The sequence below is a fragment of the Cnephaeus nilssonii genome (assembly GCF_951640355.1).
Source record: "Cnephaeus nilssonii genome assembly, chromosome: 9".
Classification (NCBI taxonomy): Eukaryota; Metazoa; Chordata; class Mammalia; order Chiroptera; family Vespertilionidae; genus Cnephaeus; species Cnephaeus nilssonii.
This window is the reverse complement of record NC_137080.1, coordinates 4,929,465-4,953,621: the sequence shown is the minus strand read 5'-3', so window position 1 is coordinate 4,953,621 and position 24,157 is coordinate 4,929,465. Positions and strand designations below refer to the sequence as shown.

The 24,157-nt window shown below is 51.8% G+C and overlaps 1 protein-coding gene across 3 annotated transcripts in view; it reads left to right on the top strand.

Annotated features, from left to right (window-relative positions):
• Nucleotides 1-10,212, top strand: part of ZDHHC14 (zDHHC palmitoyltransferase 14) — a 180,549-nt gene extending 170,337 nt beyond the window's left edge. Inside the window, exon 8 of one of the 3 annotated variants that reach the window (XM_079781067.1) lies at nt 8,193-10,212. In XM_079781067.1, coding sequence (XP_079637193.1) covers nt 8,193-8,591 — 399 coding nt within the window. In that variant the 3' untranslated portion in view covers nt 8,592-10,212. The remainder of the gene's footprint in view (nt 1-8,192) is intronic. The other 2 variants (XM_079781065.1, XM_079781066.1) reach the window with 2 other exon arrangements.
• The last annotated feature ends 13,945 nt before the right edge of the window (nt 10,213-24,157 follow it).

The following is a 24,157-nucleotide window of genomic DNA, read 5'->3' as shown; positions in this document are numbered from 1 at the left end:
GGCAGGTGTGTTAGGGGTTGTGAAGGGGAAGGACACAAAATCTCTTCCAGAAACAGCTTGTGGCAGCTGGTGATGGAAAGTGCCCTTGCACAGGCCACGGTGTCACTGGGGGACGGGATCCAGCTGCCCTCAGCGGGGATGGCTGGCTGGACGGTCCCCAGGCCCCATTCTGTCCTCTGCTCAGTCTGTTCTGATCCCACCCCCTTTAGTGTGCCGTGGATGGCGCTGCCAGTTCCCACTTTCAGCCCAATCTCAGACCTGCCACGCACACCTGAGTGCGAATAATCAGACCAGGTTCCTTCTCTCACAGCGGAAGCTGAGGGGCCGCTCCAGGGGGCTCGCAGGTGTGGCCGCGCATGGAAAGGCGGGCTTTGTTTCTGGGTGGCAGACTCAGGGCGGGCGGGGTGGGGAGAGGGTCCTCGGGCACCGGGAATCCCGGCCTGGCGGGCCCTGACCATCGGCCTGTAAGTCCCTTAGGCAGTGGTCCCCCCTTACCTGGAACAGATCCCTAAAGAAGTCCCGTGTTTCTGCCAGGGACCGGGCGCTGTTGCTCTCCGTGGCCCTGAGTCCCCCACACAGAGCTCCCGTGATTAACAGGCCTTCGAGACATGAGGCTCCCGGACCTGGCTTCTGAGCACAGAAAACTGGGAGGGAAGGCGCAGCCTCCCACCACGGGGGCTCGGGGAGCCCGCTGGGCCCGTGGCCACCGGCTGCGTTTGGACAGGCAGGCGAGGCCCAGCCCCACAGCACTTCTGGGTTTGTTTGTTGGCAGTGGTGTTTCGTGTGTGTTATTTTGCTTTGCTTTGCTTTGCTAATAATTCCTCTTTGGAAGAAAGTATGTATACACCAGTCCTTGCCACTCCCCCCATGCGATCCCGGGACATTTTGTTCTGTCTGCACTCGCCCACACCAATGGCCCTTACGGGACGACACTGTCAGGGAGAAATGCTATAACCTCAGGGGTCGGCTCTGCACCCGGGATATAGCACCGACCTGGACCAGGAGGTTCCAGCCGTGACAGACAGGAGTGCAGCGACCTCCTTCCTGTGCCAGCCACAGGCTTTAAACAGGCCTGGCCTGGTCCCCCCTCAGAGCCGGGAAGGGGACTCCGTGTGTGAAGAGCCGGACAGTTGTCCCTTACTAGATGAGTGACCTGGACAAGTCACTGAACCTCGCAGAACTTTCATCCCTGGGACTCCGGGTACCCTGACCTGCAGGGTTTCTGTGAGGAGTGAGTTAATGTCCGCAAAGCACGTACCATCCCGCCTAGCACAGCTAAGTACCGTGTAAGTCTCAGCTGTTATTCTTTTGTTGTTATTTCCCTCATGTCCATGGGTGGCAAGACCAGCCAGCTCAGTTGTATCCACTCTGAGCAACTGGGCACCAAGGGAAGGAGCTGGGGGAGGGGCAGAGCCGGGATGGGACGCTGACAGGCTGCACCTGCTGAGGACAGCGGGGCTGCTGGGGGTTGGTGTCTGATGCCCCCTTTTTTTCTTGACTTGAGATTGAATTTTCCTGTCTCTTTGAATGTCTGTTGACATTGTATGGAATACTGCATATTTTGGACAACTTATTGTAGAGACTCTGGATTTTGTTATCTTCGTTAGAAGATTGTTGATTCTCATTTTAGCAAGCAGTTCAGCTGCTCGCAAATCATCTTGAACTTTCCAGGGTCTCACTGTAGGGCATGATTCTTGCTCCTAAGGCACAGCTTCCCTAAGGCCCTAGCTGGATCGCATGGGGTGGGGCGTTAGCAAGGTGTGGGCAGTGTTAATGAGGTCAGTGGCCCCGGCACTACTTTCACCCTCCAGTATCTCTGTCTCCCAGCCCCATGGCAGCTGCTGTCTCGTCAGCCCCTGCAGGGGGGAGACGGCACATGCATACCAGAGCCTGTGGCCAGAGACGCCTGGGAGACCCCCACTAGGACTTCTGGTGCCCCCTCTCTGCACAGCATCCTCTTTTCCAGTGCCCTGCCCGGTGACCCCGCAGCTTCAGCTTCCTCAGCTCTGAGCGCTGCTTGCTCCACTCGCAGAGCTGCTGTGCCCTGCTCAGACTTCGCCTACGTCCTGGTTGGGGACGTTTCCCAAGGAAAGCGCTGGCTGACTGTGGGGCTCACCTTGTGAGTTTCCCTTCTCCCAGGATTGCAGTCTCCCTGGTCTGTTTGCCATCTGGGAAATGGTTTACCTCACTGATTTGGGGCAGTTTTATATCCCCCTCGTGCGCGGAAGGACGCTGGTCCAGTGTCGGTGATGCATCATCCCTTGAGCAGAAGCCTGTCTCCATGAGTGGAGGCCGCGTCGCAGCCGACATTGCCACAAGCCCAGACGCACAGTTTTGTCACCCACTCTGCGGACAATAACGCCGCATTAGCCTTGGGGCATGAGTACGAGCCAGAGCTCTCCTTGAAGGAGGGACATTTGGGAGGCATTCGATTTCGCAGAGGAAGGAAATGAACAAATGATTTTATTTTAGGACCAAAGTCCAGATCCGAAAGGTACTTCCTGGATGATAGGAAAAGCGCTTCTGGGGGAATAGGTGCTGTTTTAGGAATGAGAGGTACCGGCTGTGGGTCTTAGATAAGCACAGTGATAGTGCAGGACAGAAACGTTAGGCAAATCTAATCAGAGAGCCCTGGCATCCAGGTCAACACTGAGGTCTTATTTCCTCAAAAGCAGGACAATTCACTGTTCACTTACCATCTCAGCATCTGTGGTTGGGGGTTGGTATGCAGCCATCCTGCTGCGACAGAGTCCCAAGGAAGCAAGCACAGGGAAGCACCGAGGTGGCCTCCACAGCGTGGAAATGGGGCGTGGAGCCCAGGAGAGCCTCTGTCGTGTGAACTCCTGGGACACTCCGGGGACGCGCACTGGGATTAGTGCAGGCCCCTCAGTGCCACCGGAGGACCTGTTCTCCCCACGATTGGCTTTTACTGTCCCCGTATTGAAGTTCTGCGCATGTGTACGCAGTGATGACAGCACCCGTGGTCCAGCTCTTAGGGTATCTCATTTGATTGTCAGTTTCAGTTCAGTCCAGCACCTGGGTCATAGTTGATGTTTAAACCTATTGTCAAGTAATTTTAAGTTCTGAACAGCATCCGGGTCACCGTTTATGTTTCAATCTGGCACTTGTGGCTGCAAAGTTCCTTTGGGATCACGTGCTACACACAAAGATAGTCCCTAGTTGTTGGGATTTCTTTTTTGTTTTTTTAGAAGATCATTTGATATATTTACTTAACCTATTTTTTAAATCCCCTTAATCCAATATCAAAACAAGGCTAAACCTAGCTGTGGAATGATTTACTCAACTAGTAAATCAAGAGAACTCTCCGTGCATAATCTGAAAAATCAAATATTGTAGAACAGTACAACTTAAGCAGATTTAAACGGTAATGTTAATAGAAGAATAAAAAGGAAGCTCTCCTCCCAGCCTACATTTTAGGTAGATTTTAAAGTTTGTGGTGTTTTTATAACAGTAAGTGAGCATTCATGAGACCCAGAACACAGCTCCATAGGCAGGCAGAAATGAACAATGCCCAGCAGGAATACTGTGACAGAACTGGAGCAAACTAAATAAGTAATTTCATTCATTCTTAATGTGTATGAAGACCATCTAGAAACGCACGCATTTAGTCTGTGTCTGAGGGTCACTGCAGACACGAAGCCAGCTAGGGTAAGATGAAATGTGTTCCAACATGAGCGGGTTTATTTGAAAGTCTGCAGAAACAAAAAGTAAATGATCTCTGGGGTGTTTCTGAATTGTAGCATTAAGTGATAACGCCTGTGGCATTCGAACACCTAAAGCCATAAATCTCCCTGCAAGTAAAATGCGCTTCGTTGGGGCAGTAAATCAGCAGCCACCACGGTGACTTGCTGCAGCTCCGGCCAGCGCTCTAGCACGCAGACAGGAGGCGCTTTTCATAGACAGGCTCACGGGTGATCGCACTTCTCTTCTGTCAGGACTCAGCATCTGGGTGATTTTTGACCAAAAGAAATGGCAGTTTCATATGGTTCAACCCTATAGTTGATAAACAGGAACTTGTAAAGGGGTTGTTTTGGAATGAAAACATGAGTTTCTCCATTTCCTGTTCTGAGTAATGAATTGTTGTTGTCCAGTATCCTGGGGCTTATTCCCTGCGCCCCCCTCCACCCCCCGGAGTATATAACTGGATAGATAAATTAAAATACTCCCAATGGCTTCTGGGTGTTGGTGCTGGGATATAAATAAAGCCTGCCCAGCTGGGTGACGGGAGAGAAACAAGTGAGCAGTGATGTCTCCCTCTACTGGATGAAGACAGGACAGGCCAGGAAAAGGGGTGGGGTGAATATAAAAAGATAAAGGTGAGAGGAGAGAGGTGGGAAGAGAAGAAAGAGAGAAGTGGGAGGGAAATCGAGGAAAGGAAACAGATGGAAGGGAAAGAGAAGAGAATCGGTGGGACCAGAGAGAGTGGAAGATCCACAAGAAATGGGCAAATAAGAATCAGAAGCAGAGGTAGGAAGGACGAGGCGTCAGAACACCTTTCCATGGGCCATCCCCAGAACCCTGACGTGTTGGCCATTTTCTCCCTCGAACTTCTCAAATGGGATTTACACCATGAAGGTTATGCCACATGAGGAAAAGCTCTGACCTTTAAAAAAATCACATATTCCCTAATCATTGAGTTTCTTCCGAGAAGATGTTCAGAACGTGCAGCGTTAATATGAGGATTATGAACCCTGCTGGGCAGTCATTGCACTGCTCTTGTTGGAGTCTAACAGAACCCATGGTGTCCCATTCTGGTGGCCGGTCTTGAGGCAGCAGGCGCCTCCTGTGGGCACTGCTGCAGAAGGAAGCCTGGCCCCGACACCCCCCCCCCCCCAGGGCGTGGTCTTCTAGCGGAAATCGGTTGAACGTGGCAAACCATTTCCGAAGTTATGGACTACACGCAGGGTTTTGCTACTTAGATCCATGGTTCCAGTAACTGTGCTCACGGATGGATAGTTTCAGTGAAATGCTTTAGGCTACGTTTTTATTTTCACATTTTTAAGTCCTGACGTTTTCCCTCGGGAACCGGAGAACCTCTCATCAGGGTCCCGGCCTTGAGGCTGCGAGCGGATTTGTTCCAGTTTTAACGGGAAGCGCCCAGGGGTGTGTGCAGGAGTGGGCCCAGGTCTGGGGGGGGGGGGGGGGGAGCTGAGGCATGCCGTTTGGAGCCTTCTTTAAGAAAAAGAAAACAATATATTTAAAAAACAAACAAACATGCAGGGAGCAAAGCCTTGGAGAGGGGGTGAGTTCGAGCAAGGAGCCCGGGTTTAAGTGTCGTAGCTTCAGAGTAAATTCAGGTCAGCACCCCGATGTCTTAGGGTCAAGTCTCAGCCGCTCATCAAACTCCACCTGACTGTCCCCATGAGCTCGAGCTCTAAGGAACTCAACACACTACTGTTTGCAGCCACTGTGTTCCAGAAGGTTCTGATGGGTGCCCGGGAGCTCTGCTGCTGGGCATGGCCTGAGAGAAGCGATCGGGAAAAGGAAGAGGGCAGGTGACCAAGAGAGAGGGAGGGAGAGTGAAAATGGGAGAGGGCCCGTCTCCCCTCATCCTTGGGCCTCCTGACCTTGACGTGTCCTCCAGCTCTGCCCTCTAACATACTCCCGCTCAAGCAGGCTGTCCATGCGCTTTCAATCACAGGCTTTCTTCAGGTCCGAGACGAGCAGATCTGATTTACGGCTTCACCTTCCCCGAGAGCTGCGCGCACTGTGTGGGCAGAGGTGTTGGGATGAGTGAGGGCTCTGGAAGGAAGGTCGAGAGCAGGGCTCCGTCCTCAGGGTGGGGCCTGCCCTCTGCCTGGCATCTCAGCCCTGGGCCATGGAGGGGCCGGCCTGCTGGGCGGCTGGGCTACGCTACAGGAAACGAGGCAGCGCAGCAGCTCCGTCAGTAAAGAGACCAAAGAGTATTTTTCATAAAACAATCGGGGCAGAGCACAGTCTGCCCAAGGCCCCGGGTGGTTCCCAGAGGCTGTTCAGTCTGCAGGCTGCCCTGGTCCGCCTCTGCCCTGTCTGGTCCGCCTCTGCCCTGTCTGGTCCGCCTCTGCCCTGTCTGGTCCGCCTCTGCCCTGTCTAGGCTGAGCCCATGTGCCAGACGTGGAGTGGAAACAGGTTTGCAGTCGCAACCCCCGGCCCCAGCCCCGATCCCTCCCTTAGTTTCGTCTGTAAGGCCCTGAGCACACCTCCATCTGCACCTCAGGGTCTTCGCTTGTAGAGAGGTTGTTCCGAGAGCTTCTGAAGCCATGGAGTGCAGCCCCTAGCTCCCGGCTGGAATGTAAAGCCACGTGTGTTCACCGGACATCCGTGCGATAGGAGAACTCTCTAACGAGCTACTGCACAGAGGCAAGTGCAGGATCGCCAGTGAGGTCTCCTCTAACTGTCCCCAAACTTGCCCATGGTCCAGGGCGGGGTTGACGAAGGAACAGGAGATCCACACTCACTGGCCACACTCCTTTGGCCAGTGAGTCACGTGAAAGAAACGACACGAGATGTAACATGATTTCAGAACACTCGGGGGAAAAGGAGATACCTTATAAAATGTGGGCGTTCTCTTTCGCAGATTAAAAAAACCACTTTAGCTCAATTAGTGGTTCTTGACGGTGATGACTGTAGCAGCGGGGGGTCCCAGGGCGCTCACCAGTGGTCCGATCACATCTGCAGGAGCTTCTGTTGCCAGTATTTTTCTTTCTTTTCTTCTTGGGGTGAAATAGACATAAAGTTTGTCATTTCAGCCATTTTTAAGTGTGCAGTTCAGTGGCAGTAAGTTCATCCACATGATTGTGCTATCAGCACCGTTCCTCTCCAGAACCCTTTTCATCTTGCAAAGCTGCACCTGCAGACGTTAAACACTGACTGCCCATCATTCCCGAGCAAACGGCATTCCACTTTCTCTCTCTAGGAAGCCGATGGCTCCAGGTGCCTCAGAGAGGTGGAAGCGTACAGTATTTGCCCCTTGGTGTCTGGCTTATTTCACTTCGCATGATGCCCTCAAGGTTCCTCTGTGTTGTAGCATGTGTGAGAATGGCCTTCCTTTTTATGGCTTCATAAGATTCCATTGTGTAAACCACACTTTGTTTATTCATCCATCAGTCAGTGGACACTTGGGTTCCTCCCACCTTTTGATGGTTGTGAATAGTGCTGCTATGAACATGGGGGTACAGGCCCCTGCATTTTTTAAAAAATATATTTTTATTGATTTCAGAGAGAAAGGGAGAGGGAGAGAGAGATAGAAACATCAAGGATGAGAGAGAATCATTGATTAGTTGTCTCCTGCAAGTCCCCTACTGGGGACCAAGCCTGCAACCTGGGCATGTGCCTTGACCTGGAATTGAACCTCCTGGTTCATAGGTCTGCGCTCAACCACTGAGCCACACTGGCCGGGCCCCTGTATTTTTGAAACAATATAATAAACATGGTTTTCAGCACACAAGAAACAGCCACCAGACTGCAGCAGGTGGTAGAGCTCGTGACTCTGTTGGTGGGATTTTTATTTATTTATTTAGATTAGATTTTTAAATTAAATGTATTGGATGACATCTACATATATATAAAAGTCTAAGTAACCATTACAACCAGACGACCGGCCAGTAGCTATGATGTGCACTGACCACCAGGGGGCAGACGCTGCCCTCTGATGGTCAGTGCACTCCCACAGGCAACCTCCTGTGGCCAGCCAACCTCCCGCAGTCCCTTCCCCCAGCCAGCCCCGATCGGGACTGGGTGAGATGGCCCCATCTGGCCCTGATGGCCGGCCAGGCCGAGGGACCCCACCCGTGCACGAATTAATGAACCGGGCCTCTAGTTGGTTAATAAAATTATATAGGTTTCCAGTGGACAGTTCTATGATGCGTCGGTGGGATTGTCTGAAGTGAGGTCCTGTCTGTGAACCAGGGCCAGGAGCATGGCAGGCCGAGGCTGCCCCCTACTCCCCGGCACCGGTGGAGGCTGTGAGCTTGAGCAGCTTTCCCAGATGCCAGGTGTTGGTGTTTACCACATGCTGGGTGTCTCCAAGTGAAACCGGGCTACTGCACACGCTCCCTGCCCTGCTGACTGAGGTGTCACTAACGGGTTTCTCTTTCTCTCGCATCCTGCCCTTCCCCTGCCCCACGCCCCCTCCCTCCCCACCCTGTGCCACCTCGTCTGGGCCTCTCTCTGCTGGCTCCCTCCTGCTCCAGTGCGACCAAGACCAGTGCATTCAGAGCACCAAATTCGTTTTGCAGGCCGCGGCCACGCCCCTGCTGCAGAGCGAGCCCAGCCTCGCCAGCGACGAGCTGCACCTGCCGGGGAAGCCGGGCCTGGGCACGCCCTGTGCCAGCCTGACGCTCGGGCAGCCCACACCGCCCTCCTCCATGCCCAACCTCTCCGCCGAGGCCGGGCTCACAGACATACTGCCCCTGAAAGAGGAGCACGTGGGCCACCAGTTCCTGACCCCGGAGGAGGCGCCCTCGCCGCCCCGGCTGCTGGCCGGCAGCCCCCTGGCCCACAGCCGCACGGTGCACGTGCTGGGCCTGGCCAGCCAGGACGCGCTGCACGAGGACTCGGTGCGCGGCCTGGTGAAGCTCAGCTCCGTGTGACCGCGGGCCCGGCCGGACTGCGGCGGTGGGGGCCGACAGGGGGCTGCTCCCGCGGCAACTTTCTCACGACTCAGGGCCGTGGTGGCGCGGACTTCAGGCCCTGGGCACGGACCGGCTGCAGAGCGCCTGGATCCCCCCTCACGGCAGAGGCGGCTCGGCCAGATGCTGCCGGCTTGGTGTGATGGGCATCTTCTCCCCACCCTGACCGCTTTGGTAACCGTGGGAACAGGGCAGTCGCTTTTGTCAGGCCTTTGGAATAGGAAGGGGGGGCGTGGGGATGGGGGACCTGGGGTCTGTGATCAGAGGCTCAAGGAACAGGACGTGCCCGAATGTCCGTCACACTGTCTGCTGCTCTCTCGGGACAGACACACGGAAGGCTTGCCAGACTGGGGGCCAGGCTGAAATTGCACTTACTTGTTATGCTACTAATCTTTGACATAGACATGCTGTTCCATTTGTTAGTTTTTTTTTAAAAAAAAAATGTCCAAAGGACAAAAACGACCAGCTGTGAGCCTGCATGCCACGCGCGTCCGTTCCCGGTGGTGATGGTCTGCAGACGGAAGCGCTGCCTTCTTCCTTTCATTTTGTGAATTTTCAAGTGCTGTTTTACGGGAAGACGGTGGGAGAGAAACCAAGACTAATGGACAGTGCCATCCATCGCCAGCTTAGTCAGCTTATTGTACCTGGGTCGGTGGTGCCTGGGCCGCAGAGGACTGCTGGGGGGTTAGCAACTCGAGAGGCGGTTACCCTTCTGTTCAGCAGTTAACGGAGGTGTTGTGTTGTACCACACCCTCCACCCCTCCTCGTGTGACCAGACTTCCTGTGGACAGCCAATAAATGACGCCCTCTGTTATTTTGGATCTGCGTGCAGTTATGCTTACCAGCGTAAATGACTAGTTATCCCGTGGCTGTGGCGAGTTTGTTGTTACCGAAGTATCCCTAGTGAGGAATGGTCCCCAGATGGCCAAAAATCAAGCCGTTGAATTGTGGGGTACGTAAGAGAGCAGCTTCTTGTCATTTTTTAAAAATATATATTTTTATTGACTTCAACGATGGATGATGAGAGGGAATCCTGTGCACCCCCTACTGGGAATCGAGCCCGCAACCCGGGCATGTGCACTTGTCTGGAATCGAATCCGGGTCCTTTCAGTCCATAGGCTGACGCTCTACCCACTGAGCCAAACCAGCTAGGGCTTCCTGTCGTTTTTCTTTTCTTTCATCATCTCATTTGACATGGTTTTAGCGGAACATGCTCTGCGTTCACAGATTATCCTGTGATAATCTGTTCACAGTTTATATCTATGGCCCGTGGAGGGGAGGGTGTGCCGGGCCGCCTTCTCCGCCCTGCCTCCTGCGAATGCAGCGCCGGCGCTCAGAGGGGGAACCTGCCATCCTCGTAAAGGCATCACAGTCGGGAGGCGACACCGGCTCACGGTGTGGGCTGAGAGCATGTAGACCATCATTCCTCCCTAGACACTAATCAGAATGGAATTAAGAAAATTACACTCCAGTCTCCCCCATTTCTCCTCTGGCTTTGGACTTCGGGGGCAGCCGCAGGGACTCAGCAGACTGTCCCTGCTTCTCAGGTGACAAATCCCACAGCCAAACCGGCTCCGGCGGCACATCACGCTCAGGCTCCCGCAGCCACACGGACGGCCAGGTGCGTTGGTCAGTGATGCAGGAGGTCCCAGGAGGTTTGAATTCGGGGGGAAAGGCTGTTTTATCTGAGAAAGAGCTGCCATTTTACATAAAAGAAAAAAAAGGATGAAAGACAAAAGCACAATGTCAGGTCTCATCTGGGATAAAGCCAATTCTTTGTAGGTCAAAAAATTGTGCTGAAAATAACCACAGAGTTCTTGGGTCCTGGTATCTTGGAACCATTCCTATGTTCCCTACTGCATGTGTGAATAGAAAATGTGGAAGGTAAATTATGTGTAGCCATTATTTATTTTTAATTTTTTTTATGACTTTAGAGAGAGAGAGAAAGGGAGAGAAAAACATCAGTGTGTTGCTCCACCCAACCACGCACTCACTGATTGATTCTTGTATGTGCCCTGACTGGGGATCGAACCCACAACCTTGATGTATCGGGACAATGTTCCAACCAACTGAGCCACGCAGCCAGGGCGGCGTTATTTATTTTCTGGACCTCCTAACTACTTGTACACACTTGGAATTTTAGAATAAGGGGGACAGCGTCCCCTCCTTAATCAGCCACTTACGGTCTGGGAACGGTGTCTGGTAACCTGCACAGAAAGTCTCCTGCACGCACTGCCTGTGAGCAAAACACGACAGCCCGCTGCCTGCCTTCCACACTCGCCTCCCTCTCTGCTCTCCACCGCCTCCCATCTGCTCCCCGGACACTGGGAGAGAGCTGGCCCGGGGAGAAAGCGGGCGATTCTGTCTCACTCTGGTACCCGTGTGGCCCCGTCTACTCCCACCTTCTTTGTCTGGAACACCAAGACGAGGTCTTCGGAGTCCTCTCATTCCTCACTTGTCCCAATTCAGTGTTTTCTGATTTCCCATAACCAGCCCTGCTTTCCATCTCATTCTGAAAAAAAAACAAGAAGCAAGGACCATTATTCATTTGTCTTGACATGATGAACATTTACTTAATATTTCTTGTCAGTCTCCCATCCCAGCCTGTACCCCATTCCCTGTACCCACATCGTTTTCAAAGAGGGGATTGGGAAGTCTGGTGAAATGAATCGGGTCTATTCAGGGTCCAAGAGGGAGATTAACTTAGTGAGCCCATTTGCTAAGACAGTTCGCTTCTTAAAACCCCAAACCAGAGAGGTGCCCACCGCCCTCTGGCTTGGGAAGAACGGGGTGGCCGGGGGGGGGGGGGGGGGGGGGCGGGAGGCTCCGCCTGAGCCTCGTGCTCCGGGAGCTCCCTCCCTCCTTCCTCGGGTCCGAGATGATCTCGAACAGGGACTTGCCTGGCGAGGAGCTTGCCTTTCCCGTTACCTGATCTACCCTTTTAAATGCTGAGTGTTTGCATCTAGCTGTGGCTGAGTAGACCTTGGTCTTCCTCAGTTCTGTCAGTGCGTTACGATTGATTGCAGGCTAGCTCAGAAAGAAAAAAGTGAGATAAATATTTTACCGTGCTATTAAAGCTTGGACCATTATCAAGCACCCATCCACATCCACACTCTTTTTCCTGTTTAAAAATTCATCTGCTCCTGTTCGCCCAGAAGTACTCCGAGCACGCAGGCTTCCCAAGCACCTGAAGGCTGAAAACAAGAAGCAAGGACCATTATTCATTTGAGAGCAGAGCCTGAAAGCCCTGCTCTCCTCGGACGGACGCTGCAGGGAGCCGCTGGCCTGCGTCTGAGAGGGCGCGATGACACGCCGCCCTGCGCCTGGGAGAACGGCCCAGCTTGTGTGTGAGTGTGTGGGTGTGTGTGTGCATGCGCTGTACCCACTTGAAAAATGCTCATCCCAGCTTTTAAATGGAACTGTCAGCCTGTGAGAATGATGGATATGTCCACCCTGTGCCAGCAAAAGGCCAGATACCTGTTCTGGTCCAGCAGGGCACCCAGGAACAGACTTTGTGGGTGCTTCCCGCGGCTCTGCCCACCCCTCTGCGCACGGCAGTCTTCGCCTGTCGTGTTTAGGATACTGACTGGGGTTCAAAGCAAGAACTGAACCCCATTTTACGAGCCATGTTCCTACTCACTCCTGAGTGGCCTTGAACGCCCCTTAACTCTTTTCCTTTTATATCGTTTACTCGAGGCCCGATGCATGAAATTTGCCAAGTGTAGGCCTTCCTTCTCCCGGCTGCCGGCACCAGCTTCCCTCTGGCATCCAGGACCCGGGCTTCCCTCCAGCACCCGGGACTTGGGCTTCCCCCGCACCCCAGCTTCGTCTGGAAGGTCGTCCAGAAGGATGTCCAGTCTAATTAGCATATCACACTTTTCTTATTAGAGATTGATTTTTAGAGAGAGAGAAGCTTTGATTTGTTTCTCCACTTACCTCTGCATTCATTAGTGGATTCCTGCCTGCCGCCCTTAGCTCTTCATGGCCTGGGCCTGGGCCCTCCCATCTGATTCAACAGCAAGAAAAATGGATGTGCCAGGCGTCTCCTTGGCACAGGAGTTTGTGGTGGCATCTCCAGGGAAATTCTGGAACCCAAGCCATGTGGGGCCCCCCTTTCAGTGGCTGCCGAGGCTTCTGAAGGGACTGGCTCCCCGCCCAGCAAACGGACTCTGTAACCGGGCTGTCGCCCTCCACCCACAAACCATCTTCTCCACCAGGACCCCAGTGCTAGCCCAGCCTGGCTCCGGCCTCTGCGTTTCGCCAGGAGGGTCAGGGGTTCCCATGAATAGTTTAAGGAGTGTTTCCAGAGTCAGTTGCCTCTCATTCCTGCCCGTGAGTACACTGTCTCGCCCATTTGGTGCTTGGTCGGGTAAGAGAAGAGAATAAAGGGAACGGACGTTAAATATCCTTTTCTGATGAATGCCTTACAGCTGTTTCGAAGCGGAGCCTAAGTCAAATCGATGTTTACATTTTCTCCTGAGTACCTATGCGTTGTAGGAGTCTAGCATGTCCTTATCCGAGTGAGAGAGCCTTTCTGTGAATTCTTGCTCCTCTGTCCCCTCCACTGCCCTGAGGGTCTGTGCCTGGCATTGCATGCGGTTTCCATGTTAGCTCACGAAAAACTGCCTCTCAGTTCTTCCCTTGAAACGCGTCTCTCTCTCTGTCTTATACGAATAAGTTATTGCAGTATTAAATATTAAGAAGCATTGTTTTCTTTCAAATAAAGGTCAAAGATGCTAACAGTTTTTTTTTTTAATAAATCAGCAAATCCTCTGTCTGCGTGCCCGTCGCACGCGATCCTGATAATGCAGCCAAGACGGATTTTAAAGACGAGTGGTTAGTACAGTAATCCGGACGTTAAAGCTAATTGGGAGCTTCCAGACGAGATTGTTCCTGGAGCAACTGACTTTGCAGCTGCACGAGACTGGATAAATGGCCTCAACTGGCATTGCTTTTCCAATCTCGTACACCCCAGCAATTAGATACCGAGTGGACTGGAGAGCAGATGCGCATCCTGTGCTTTGCAAAGACTTTTCTTCCATAGGTTGTTGACGTTTGGAAAGGTATGAGGTCGTACGGATGAAGAGGAATGAGCAACTATCTTAATTCTCTGGATGCTGTAAAGTGGGTAGTTCCACCGACGGGCAGTTCAGCATATACAGGGAAACGGGTTTTCTAGTTCTGTGTGAATGGAGATCATTTTTTTCCTTTATTGATTAAGGTATTACATATGTGTCCTTATTCCCCCATTGCCTCCCATCCCCCCCCACACACACTCATGCCCCCACCCCCCTGTTGTCTGTGTCCATTGGTTAGGCTTATATGCATGCATACAAGTCCTTTGGTTGATCTCTTCCCCCTTACCCCACCCTCCCCTACCTTCCCTCTCAGGTTTGATGGTCTGATTCATGCTTCTCTGTCTCTGGATCTGTTTTTGTTCATCAGTTTATGTTGTTCATTATATTCCACAAATGAGGGAGATCATGTGATATTTATCTTTCTCTGACTGGCTTATTTTGCTTAGCACAATGCTCTCCAGGTCCATCCATGCTGTTGCAAATGGTAAGAATTCCTTCTTTTTAATCCAGCATAGTATTCCATTGTGTAGATATACCAGTTTTTTAATCCACTCATCTGCTGATGGGCACTTAGGCTGTTTCCAAATTTTAGCTGTGGTGAGTTGTGCTGCTGTGAACATAGGGGTGCATATACCCTTTCTGGGTGTTTCTAGTTTCTTGGGATATATTCCTAGAAGTGGGATCACTGGGTCAAAGGGGAGATCCATTTTTAGTTTTTTGAGTAAACTCGAATGGAGATCATTTTAGCTAAAAATAATAACACAATAATATAACAAAGATTGAAGTCTTGTTAACAATTTGCTCAGGGCACCAGGCATTCTGGGTTCGTATTTCATAGTCAAACATTTTCATATGAATGAGAAAAAATAGCATTTTGAACTGTAGTGTATTCAAAACCATGAATCTGAACCATTCATAACACATAGCATTGAATGTCTTCAGAGATAATTAAGCTTATTGAAGTGCCTTTCGTGTTTTAGTCAATATTTGCAGAATTGATCTTAAGCCTGAAATAAATTAAGGAAGTATTTTTCTCCTTCAGTAAAAACTGCTAATGGCCTCAAATACAAATGCCAGTCTTTGTAAGACAGACATTGTCAAGGTCAACAAGGCGTAGGAAAGAGTGCGATCAACGTGCACGCAATAAATTGGCACTATAGACACCCATCTGGGGAATAATGGGGTTTTCTGATCACAGATACCCAGATTGTTCTTCAACAGTCGTGATTCTCAACTTTTTCAATTCATAAATGACTTTAGAGCTATGCAGTTCCTCAAAACCCATCCACGTGTCCTTCTAACACGCACAGGGACACACACACACACACCAGCCTCCAATCTCACCATGAACTTGGAATATATTTGTTCATGGAACAAAAATCATAAATGGTATTTAGATCCTCAGCCAGTCTACAAAGTAATCCATAATTTGCCTGAAATAATACTAATGACAGTCCTAGGATCAAAACACCACTAAGCATTCCTGAACCCCAAACTTCTCTAAGTTCTGAACCCTGAGCCTGGTTCTATGACCCTCAGAGCCCTGGGCCCCAGATAATGGACTTCCCAACTGCTGCTATTTCTACCTCACTGCCAAGTAGATTAAATCCATTTTACGAAAGACATGGAATTTGTTAGAATTTTTTTTACATTTCTACTAGAAAAAAATAAAACAAAAAAAAAAAAACTAAAAAAAAAAAATCCTTAAATTGTCTATTTCCAGAGATTCAAACAGTTAAATGACCTTTTAAGCTCTCTCTTGAAAACAAGCTTTTCCTTTTTCTTCAGGGCCTTCAGGAATTTCAGCTGAGATGATTTTCTGGCAGAAATTCCAGATGACTCTACAGCTAAATTCCACTTGACTCATTTGGGGTTGAGAATTTATCTTTCTGCTGACCCCTGGATGAACACATGCAGTGTGCTTTGAGGCACGTCAGCGTAGCTGACAGTGGACGTCATGCTGAACACAATATTGGTTCTTTCATAAAGCCTTTAACAAGGGTCCTGGAGCTAATGGGCATTCTGGGAAGGCACACAGGAGAGGACAGCATGCACAGGTCCCTCTTAATGCCCCTTTTCGACTGAAATCTAGCCTGAGGGTCGAAATTTAATTAGGTTGTTAGGTCAGCCTGGCAGCTGCACCAGAAAACACAGTTTCTGGGGATAATGAGAACAGATGGGTTTAGAGGCCACCGGATTGTTCTAAACCAAGCGTGTCAAACTCGCGGCCCGCAGGCCACATGCGGCCCACAACGAATATTTTTGCAGCCCAGCCAATATAACTATGTAAGAAATGTTTTAATAAAAATTTTGTAACTTAATTTTTACAATATCCTGTTATACATAATCTATAATAATAAAAACGTAATATGCTAATTAGACCAGACATCCTTCCAGACGTCCTTCCGTCCTTCCAGACGAAGCCAGGACTGCGAGGGAAGCCCGGGTCCGGGATGCCAGAGGGAAGCCGGTGCCTGCAGCCAGGGGAAGGAAGGCCTACTCTTGCACGAATTTCGTGCATTGGGCCTCTAGTTATTAATAATGAAATACAACATCCGCTAATGACTGATTACTATAATCGTGTTGCATTCTTTCCCTTATGGGCTTTCCACGCAGGCGCACCATTTCTCTCCACTAATACCAACAGCGAATATTCTAGCAGCCGATTGCCACGTCATTAGTCTTGGACTGACTTGTTGGGTGCGCACAACAGGAAATATTTTGCTTTCGGAGAATAAGAAAAATAGCTTTATTTGCGTTACGCTTATTAATTTGTGCAGTTATTCAGTGTCTGGTAAGTTAATGTTCAAGAAAGAATATTAATTTTTATTAAAATGTTCTATTATTTTATGTTAACAATGACTCATTTATTTCAGCCCTTTGTATTCAGCATGTCTCTGTCGAAATAAACCTAACTTTCTATGAAAATTGAAGCTTTTGTTTTTTGCGGCCCACATCAACGTAAACCTTATTTATTTGGCCCGTGTCAGCCTTTGAGTTTGACTTGCTTGTTCTAAACCCATTGTTCTCAGGGTTCCGCTCTCACTGGAACCCGGGGTCGCCGTATGTAGTGGTCTTCCCAAGATCTCAGTGCACATGAACTTGAAATAAAACTTAATCCAGAATGTGTTGGCAAGTAACTGAAATGTGACCATGAGGGGCCCCTTATGAAGCTCGTGACCACCTCAGACCCGCCTGTCACTGGCTGGGAGCCCCCCGGTGCCTCCCTCCAAGGACAGTGCCTGCTGCCGTCTGCCCAGGACATACACCAGGGGCCCCGGCACAGGGAACTCCACCGCGGTCGGCTTCCCTGTGGTGTGCACATGCTCCTGGCCAAGGGCCTTCCATATATTTTCAGAAACCCTTTCGTGTGTGAGCTTCCTGTGGCTGCGGCTGCCCTATTTTTAAGTTCGGTTTTATCCAAAGGAAGGGGCTGGCGTGTGTTTCTGCCAATACCTCCCTGTCCGTCCATCCCCGGACGGGTCTGCCGCTGAGGGTCCCCCAGGCCCGCCCTGGCACATGCACCTGCCGGGAGGGGCCGCTCTGAGCTCCGAGGGAGGCAGGCGTGTTCTCAGAGGGGGCAGAGCTGCTGCTTGTACTTTTCTTTTTTAACAGAATCTACTTCCGTTTTTCGTAACCCATGGCAACCAACCGAACTACATTCAATTCTCTGTATTTCATAAAAAGCCAATGAGTACACAGATGGTCCAAAAGAAGACATCAGAACGTATTTGACTACAGACTCGGTTCTGATACGGTTTGCAGTGGTAAGAAAGGATAATGTTGCATTTGAGAGGATGTACTCTTTGATAATAACACACCAAATACTACGTGTGACCCACAGAGGGAGGACTCTGCCCTCCAGTCACCCCACGTTGAACATGTTTCTAAAGTGGGCCCCGGGCACACCCCGGGAGAGAATCGAGTGTTGATGGCTCCTCCCAGTCCACAAGCCTGGGTCCTGACGCAGGACGTGGTTGTGGGCAGGGGAGACCTCCCATGTGTATCTTGGGGTTTTTTTACTGCTTTATCCTCAGGAATAAGGGTGACGCCTCCCCTCGGTGTAGTCACCGGGAAGCTGGACCTGGTGTGAGCACGTGAGGATCCCTAGTCCCCGCCGGGCCCGCAGAAGCCACTTCCTGCCCCTGGCTCACCTGCCGCAGCTTCAGCACACAGTCCTGTTCGAGGGCGCTGTGGTGTCAGGAAGTCACCTTAAAGGCCACCGAATGCCGTGTCCCCGCCTCGGTGGGAGCCAGGGGCAGGCGTGAAACAGGTCGGTGGTGCACACGCCTTGCGGAGGGCATGGAAGAGGCTGGCGGGATCGCACAGGGAGTAGCAAGCTGTTTTGCTAGTAACAAGAACAAGCAATGGGCCGAAACCGGTTTGGCTCAGTGGATAGAGCGTCGGCCTGCGGACTGAAAGGTCCCAGGTTCGATTCCCGTCAAGGGCATGTACCTTGGTTTTGGGCACATCCCCGGTAGGGGGTGTGCAGGAGGCAGCTGGTCGATGTTTCTCTCTCATCGATGTTTCTAGCTCTCTGTCCCTCTCCCTTCCTCTCTGTAAAAAATCAATAAAATATATTTAAAAAAGAAAATAAAAAAAGAACAAGCAGTGGGACCAGGCTGTCACTGTGCTTCCTTACAGTGGTCAAAAGGAAAGCTCGAAACAATACTGACCTACTCCACCCTCCCCCACCCCATCCTACAAAAGAGAAAACGGCAGAGCAGGGAGCTGAAAGGTCATGTCCGAGTTCGAACAGACTGAGGTGAGGTCAGTGTTTCTCCAACCATCTGTGATAAAGAACAGTTTTTATTTTTAAAAAATTTCCTTTCCATTGCACACTGATACTTTTGTAAAAAATGAATTACTGGAAAAATCAAGAGTCGTGCAATAGAAAAGCCCCAATAGCTCGCTATTGGACTCAGTAGACAAAGCACACCGGCAAACTGCCCTAGGAGTTTCTAAACGTGTGTCGCTTTCTGCTGGTGTCCCTGGCCTTGCCCGGCAACCCTTCCTCTGGGTTTGATCTGTATCCTTCGCCATGGCTGTGAGCTCCGTGAATAAACCATGGCTGTGAGCTCCGTGAATCCTTCTAGCAAATTATTGAGCCTGAGGGTGGTCTTGGGGACTCCCGATCTTTGCACCCCAGTATAGGCAGCTACCCCATCACTCCACAAACCTGCCATCCCTCCCGCCCAAATTCTGTGTTGCAGACAAAGTAATGAGATGATCAAAGCAAATTATACCCGTGGTGGGATGAGTCGTGAAACCAACAGAAGACACGTCCCACATGTCTCTCCCAGGAGAAGGCCCAGCAGGCGGCCTCCGTCCCGCTTCGGCCCTCTCATTCTCTAGTCCACCCTCCCACCCTTCCCTTCACCGCTGATGGCTTCTGGCAGCTCTGCCCCCTAAGAGTTCTGCCCGCCAGGGGCTTCACCAGATTACCCTCAATCTGTCACGGGTCCAGAGGACTGAGGGGGCCCTAAACAACCATCAGCCCACATGACAGCAGGCGCCTGCTTCCTGCCTGAAGGAGCTTTGCTTTGCTCAGAAATGCCAGACCTCACTGACCGGTATTGTCTTTGGAAGGGCAGTGTGCTAACTCACCGGGAAAGTATGACTCGAGGAAACAATTCATCAACGCCTCTCCTAAAGCAGTGTTCCAGGTCGCCCTCCACGTGAGAAGCAGCTGGTGGGTATGGTTTTAGGAGAGCAGAGGTCATTCTCTACCCCGAGGTAGCTGACAACACCTCCTCGATCCAGGCTCCCGTGATAACCCGGCCTTCAGGCTGGTGCCTGACATGTCTGCACTGATGGATTGTTGATGACGCCCCGAGTATTGGGCCGAGAAGATTCTGAGGCTGCGCCAGAAAGAGCACGTGTGCCTTCTGCAAAGTCTGCCATGAGCAAAGCGTCGGAATGATGCGTGTACCACGAAGTTGACACGCCTCGCCCAGTCTAACCTGCCACTCTTCAGTGCGCTTCCATTACGTACCGGTGGGCAAAAGGAGATTTACAGCCCTGCCATCGCACCAAAGGGTCACAGGTTTGACTCCCAGTCAAGGGTGCAGACCTCGGTTGCAGGTTCGATCCTGGGGTGTGTGGGGGAGGCAACCAATTCATGTGTCTGTCTCACATCGATATTTCTCTCTCCCCGCCCCCCCCCTCTCTCTCTCTCCCCCCTCCTTTCTCCTCCCTCCCTCCCTCCGACTCTGTCTAAAAAAATCAATGGCTTTTTGGTTAATCCTCACCAAAATATCCTCAGGTGAAGATTAACCAAAAATGTAAGTAGGTTATGGTTGTATGTGAAAGACAGAGTTTATTCTTGTATTATTATTGATTATTGTATTATTTATTTGAGCAACTGTAAACCTACTTTTGCTCATATACCAGTTGGACAAAGGCTTCCGTGGCAGCGAACCTTTACCCAGCAAGGAAACCGTGGCAACGAGTACATGTCCTCTCCTCCGCGTCTTCCTCAGGCCCGTGTCCGATCAGAGATGCTTTTCTGAATTTGAGCCTCTTCCTAAGCCCTCGGGTACTCCTGGCAGAAAGAAGCCAAGCCTACCTGTATCTGTTTTTATTATTTTCTTCTGCAAAGATTATGGGACAAATGATGTATAAACGGGGAAAAAATCAAGACAAAGTCTAAAAAGTAGGAGTCCTGGCTGGGTCTGGTCAACTCTTTTGTGCTCTTGCCATGTGAGTCATTTGTGAGAAAAACTCAAATTACATTAAATTCATGAGTAACTTGATGGTGTGCAACCAAGGAATGAAGAAATCTTGCAAAACAGCTCTGTTTGCCGGGGCTGAGCGTCCCAACAGTGAGTTAGAGCAGCCCTCATGACCGAACTGGCAGGCCTGGGTCCTGGCTGCCCGGCCCGGGCCCCGCACCCAGCCTGGAGGACGGCCCACAGCTGAGGGAGTAGCCGGCCATTGCTCCCCCCCCTCCCCTGCCCCCCACTTCCCAAGCTTAACTGAAAGCAGAGCTGGGCGGACCCCCACAGGCCTGTCTCCTGGGGTGACAGCGGTCACGGTGTGCTTTGTTATTCCGTGGAGCAGAGCTTCCTGTCCCGCTCAGACAGGAAGGAAGGAAGGCAGCCAGGAGGAAGGGGTGCTGCTGCCTGGCCTCCCAGCCGGCCTGAGGAGGGAGCGGGAACGGAGAGGAGACGGCGATGTAAAAATCACCGCCAGGCGGCTGCCATGCTGCAAGCAACTGCCGAGGCAGGCGCTGTCTTTTTATTATTATTATTGATTACTGTTTTAAATGTCTCTTTATTGTTGACAGTATCACAGATGTCCCCCTTTTTTCCCCATTGGCCCCCTCCACCCCACACCCACCCTCCCAGGCCTTCTTCACTCTATTGCCTGTGTCCATGGGCTATCATCTGTGCATATACGTTCCCGGTGAGTCACTCCCCACGCCCGCCTTCTGAGTCTCTGGAACCCTTTTCATTTATGACCACAGTGGCTCCACAGAGGTCCCTTGGTGGGTGGGAAGGCTGTGGCCCAGGGCCCCACAGCCTCGAGGCAGCCTGCGTGCCCAGGGGTGCGTTTCTGAGGCGGCAGGCAGACACGCGGTGAGGCCCGTCACACAGACGGAGGAAGGCTTTCTGCGTGGAGGGTTTTGCCTGAGATGCTCAAGCGTGTGTGCTCTGCGGGGCGTTTCTTCCCCAGTGCGTTCCACCCTGAATGCCGTGCCCAGCCTCTATGGAGCAGCCCGGACAAACCCCATCAGGCCCGGCTTATGCTTCTCCGCATTTACAAGGAGCAGCTTTTAATGGGAATGGGTTGGATGCTGCAGCTCCTTTTGGACCTCTGTCTCATTTTGCCAGGAAGTGATTTATGCCATGCGTCCATTACAGCCTCGCGTTGGACGGAGGGGAAATACCCACACAAAGCAAATCCAGTGCCCAATAACGGTGTGCATCCTGCTGGGCACTCCGGCGGCCATCTCCCGGGCACCACTGGCCGGGCTGCGTGCTGGTCGCTGAGCAGCCAGAGCCGTGGCGCCGGCTGCAGGGCCGCCACCGCCGAACACTTTTCCAGAGTTAACGAGCGGAGAGCCGCTGGGATTAGACCACGGCTGGCCCGAGTTCATCTTGGTCATCCCTGCGCATTTGTCATCGAAAGCAGCTGCGCTCTGCCTGGCAGGCCCTCCTCCGGTCACATGCAAGCCCGGCTCTTCTCTCCCTCCCCAGCCTGGGAGGGAGGAGCCCCCCTCTCTCCCCACACCTCCCCCCCCCCCCCACACACACACACACACTAGTTCTCCAACAGTCTCTCCATTCTTGCATTGTCCTACTAGGTACTGCCCTGCACGCGCTAGATGGGGGTGTCCACAGGCATCAGGCCTGTAGTGTCTTCCAGCCCCTAACACAAGCCTTGCACACAGTAGGTGCTCCATACATGTTTTGTGGAAACAACAGGCCCCGTGCAAGTCACTGAGGCTGAGCAGGCCTGTGTTCGGATGGAGACTTGTCACGAGCCTCTTCGAGCTCAAATCTGAATCCTTATTTCTCTGTGTGATCTAAAAAGACACCACGGCTTGAAAGATACAAGAGACTTTGCCATAATAAAGAAATTCTACATCCATGCGTTTAGAAGTCCTGAATGAAAAAAATGAACGCTAGATCGGCTTGGCATGGTTCACATTAGACGTATGTAGCTTACTGCTTTCTTAACAAGCTTAACTTGGCATTCAAGGCTCAACAAACGTGAAACTGCTTTATTTTTCTTACTCATTAAAATAAAATGAAAGGCCCATCACCCCCTCCCCTTTTCAAAGATCAGGGGAAAACGTCTGATTTTTTAATAAAAATGATGAGGGTAACTGTTATGTTCATGGAAGAGAGCCTAAAGTCAGAAAACAGAAAATAATGATCAATCCTAAAGTGCTTACACTTTATTTTGGAATGAAGCCCAGGATTCTGACACAGAAGCAAACACATTTAGACGCTGGAGACAAACTCGACTCGGGTCTGTCTTCCCCTGAGTCCGGCTCAGTCTCTCCTGGGAGATAATGTTTTGAAGGCAGGATCACTATTAGGGGAAATACATATAGCATGTCAGGAGCTCAGTGACTTAAAACAAACTAACTAACAAACAAACACTGGAGGTAAATTTCAGCTTCCAGCATGAATCTGCAAGAGTCAACACTTGACCCCAGGTGTTTGGATCTTCTTGAATATTCTTAAGTGTGTCTGGTCACAAGGATTTTCCAGGAGATATTAGTCATGAGAAATGTTGTTCTCCTTCGAAGATAAAGAGCATTCCCCTTCCAAACGCGACAAGGGATGTGAAGGCGACCTGGCTGTGACCTGTCACCCCACTGATCGCCAGGGTATCCCCCCTCCCTCACTGCTCCATCGCATCCCTCCCAAAGCTGCACACTCAGGCGAAGAGCAAAATCTTCCCCAAATGGGAAGGACCATCCTCCTGTCCAGGGCATATGCTCAAACCCCAAGCAAGCCCCGCCCCCCCCCCCAAACTCCTCACCAACACAGGAATCCTGTGTCCCATGCCCTGTGTTGTAGATCTCCGTGGATTGTACCTAGAACCCACCCTCCCCTTTGCTTCCCTAAGGGAACTCCAATTTCTATTCAAGTAGCCTCCCCCACCTCATGCAGCCCATGGGTTTTGGGAGGGGTGGCCCCCAAATTGGGAGGCCCCTGCTTAGTCTAAGGTGGAGAACGGGGTAGCTCTCTCAGCCCCTGCAGTGTAGGTCCAGGCACAGAGAATGGCATTCAGACAATCACAGCCTCGGTGCAGCTGTGCCCGCGGCCCAGCCGGCTCATGAGCCGCAGCAGAGCTTGGCTGGGGAGGCGTCTCTCCCTCCGCTTGGTGGGTCTGTGGGTGCCCAGGCGACGCTGTCAGCAGGGAGGAGCCAGGCTGAGGACACGCTGACCCTCGGGAGGCAGGGGAGAGAGAAGAGGAGAGCCCGGGCTCCGAGGGCCCCGTGAGCAGGTAACCAGGGCCCTGAAGCCGCGGGACGCTGGCCGCGGGGGAGGGCAGCACCGCCCTGGGGGCCCGCGGGCTGTTGGAGGTCTGGGAGGGTGGGCGTTAACCCAGCGCCCAAACTCAGCCACGTGGGAGCGTGGGGAGGGCACCATCAGCGTGCATACCAGGACCACAAAGGGCCTTGGCAGGCCGTCGGGAATGGGTGGCCCTCATCTTCACGGCTCGAAACCGAAGCATCGTCCCGGACGAATCACCACCCGCAGCTGGAAGAAAACGTGAGGTCCGTTTCTCAGAGGGTGACGTCCCAGCTAATGTGATTTGGGTCCTTCCCCACTTCCTGCTCTGAGACAACGGGGTCCTCAGAGCCCAGGTGTGTGTACTATTTGCAGAGCCCATGGTCACGGGCAGCAGGGTGGTGAAGACCTGCAGGGTGGGTAGGCGCGGGGAAGGCGGCGTGGGCTGGGGGAAATGGAAGACATCTGTAATACT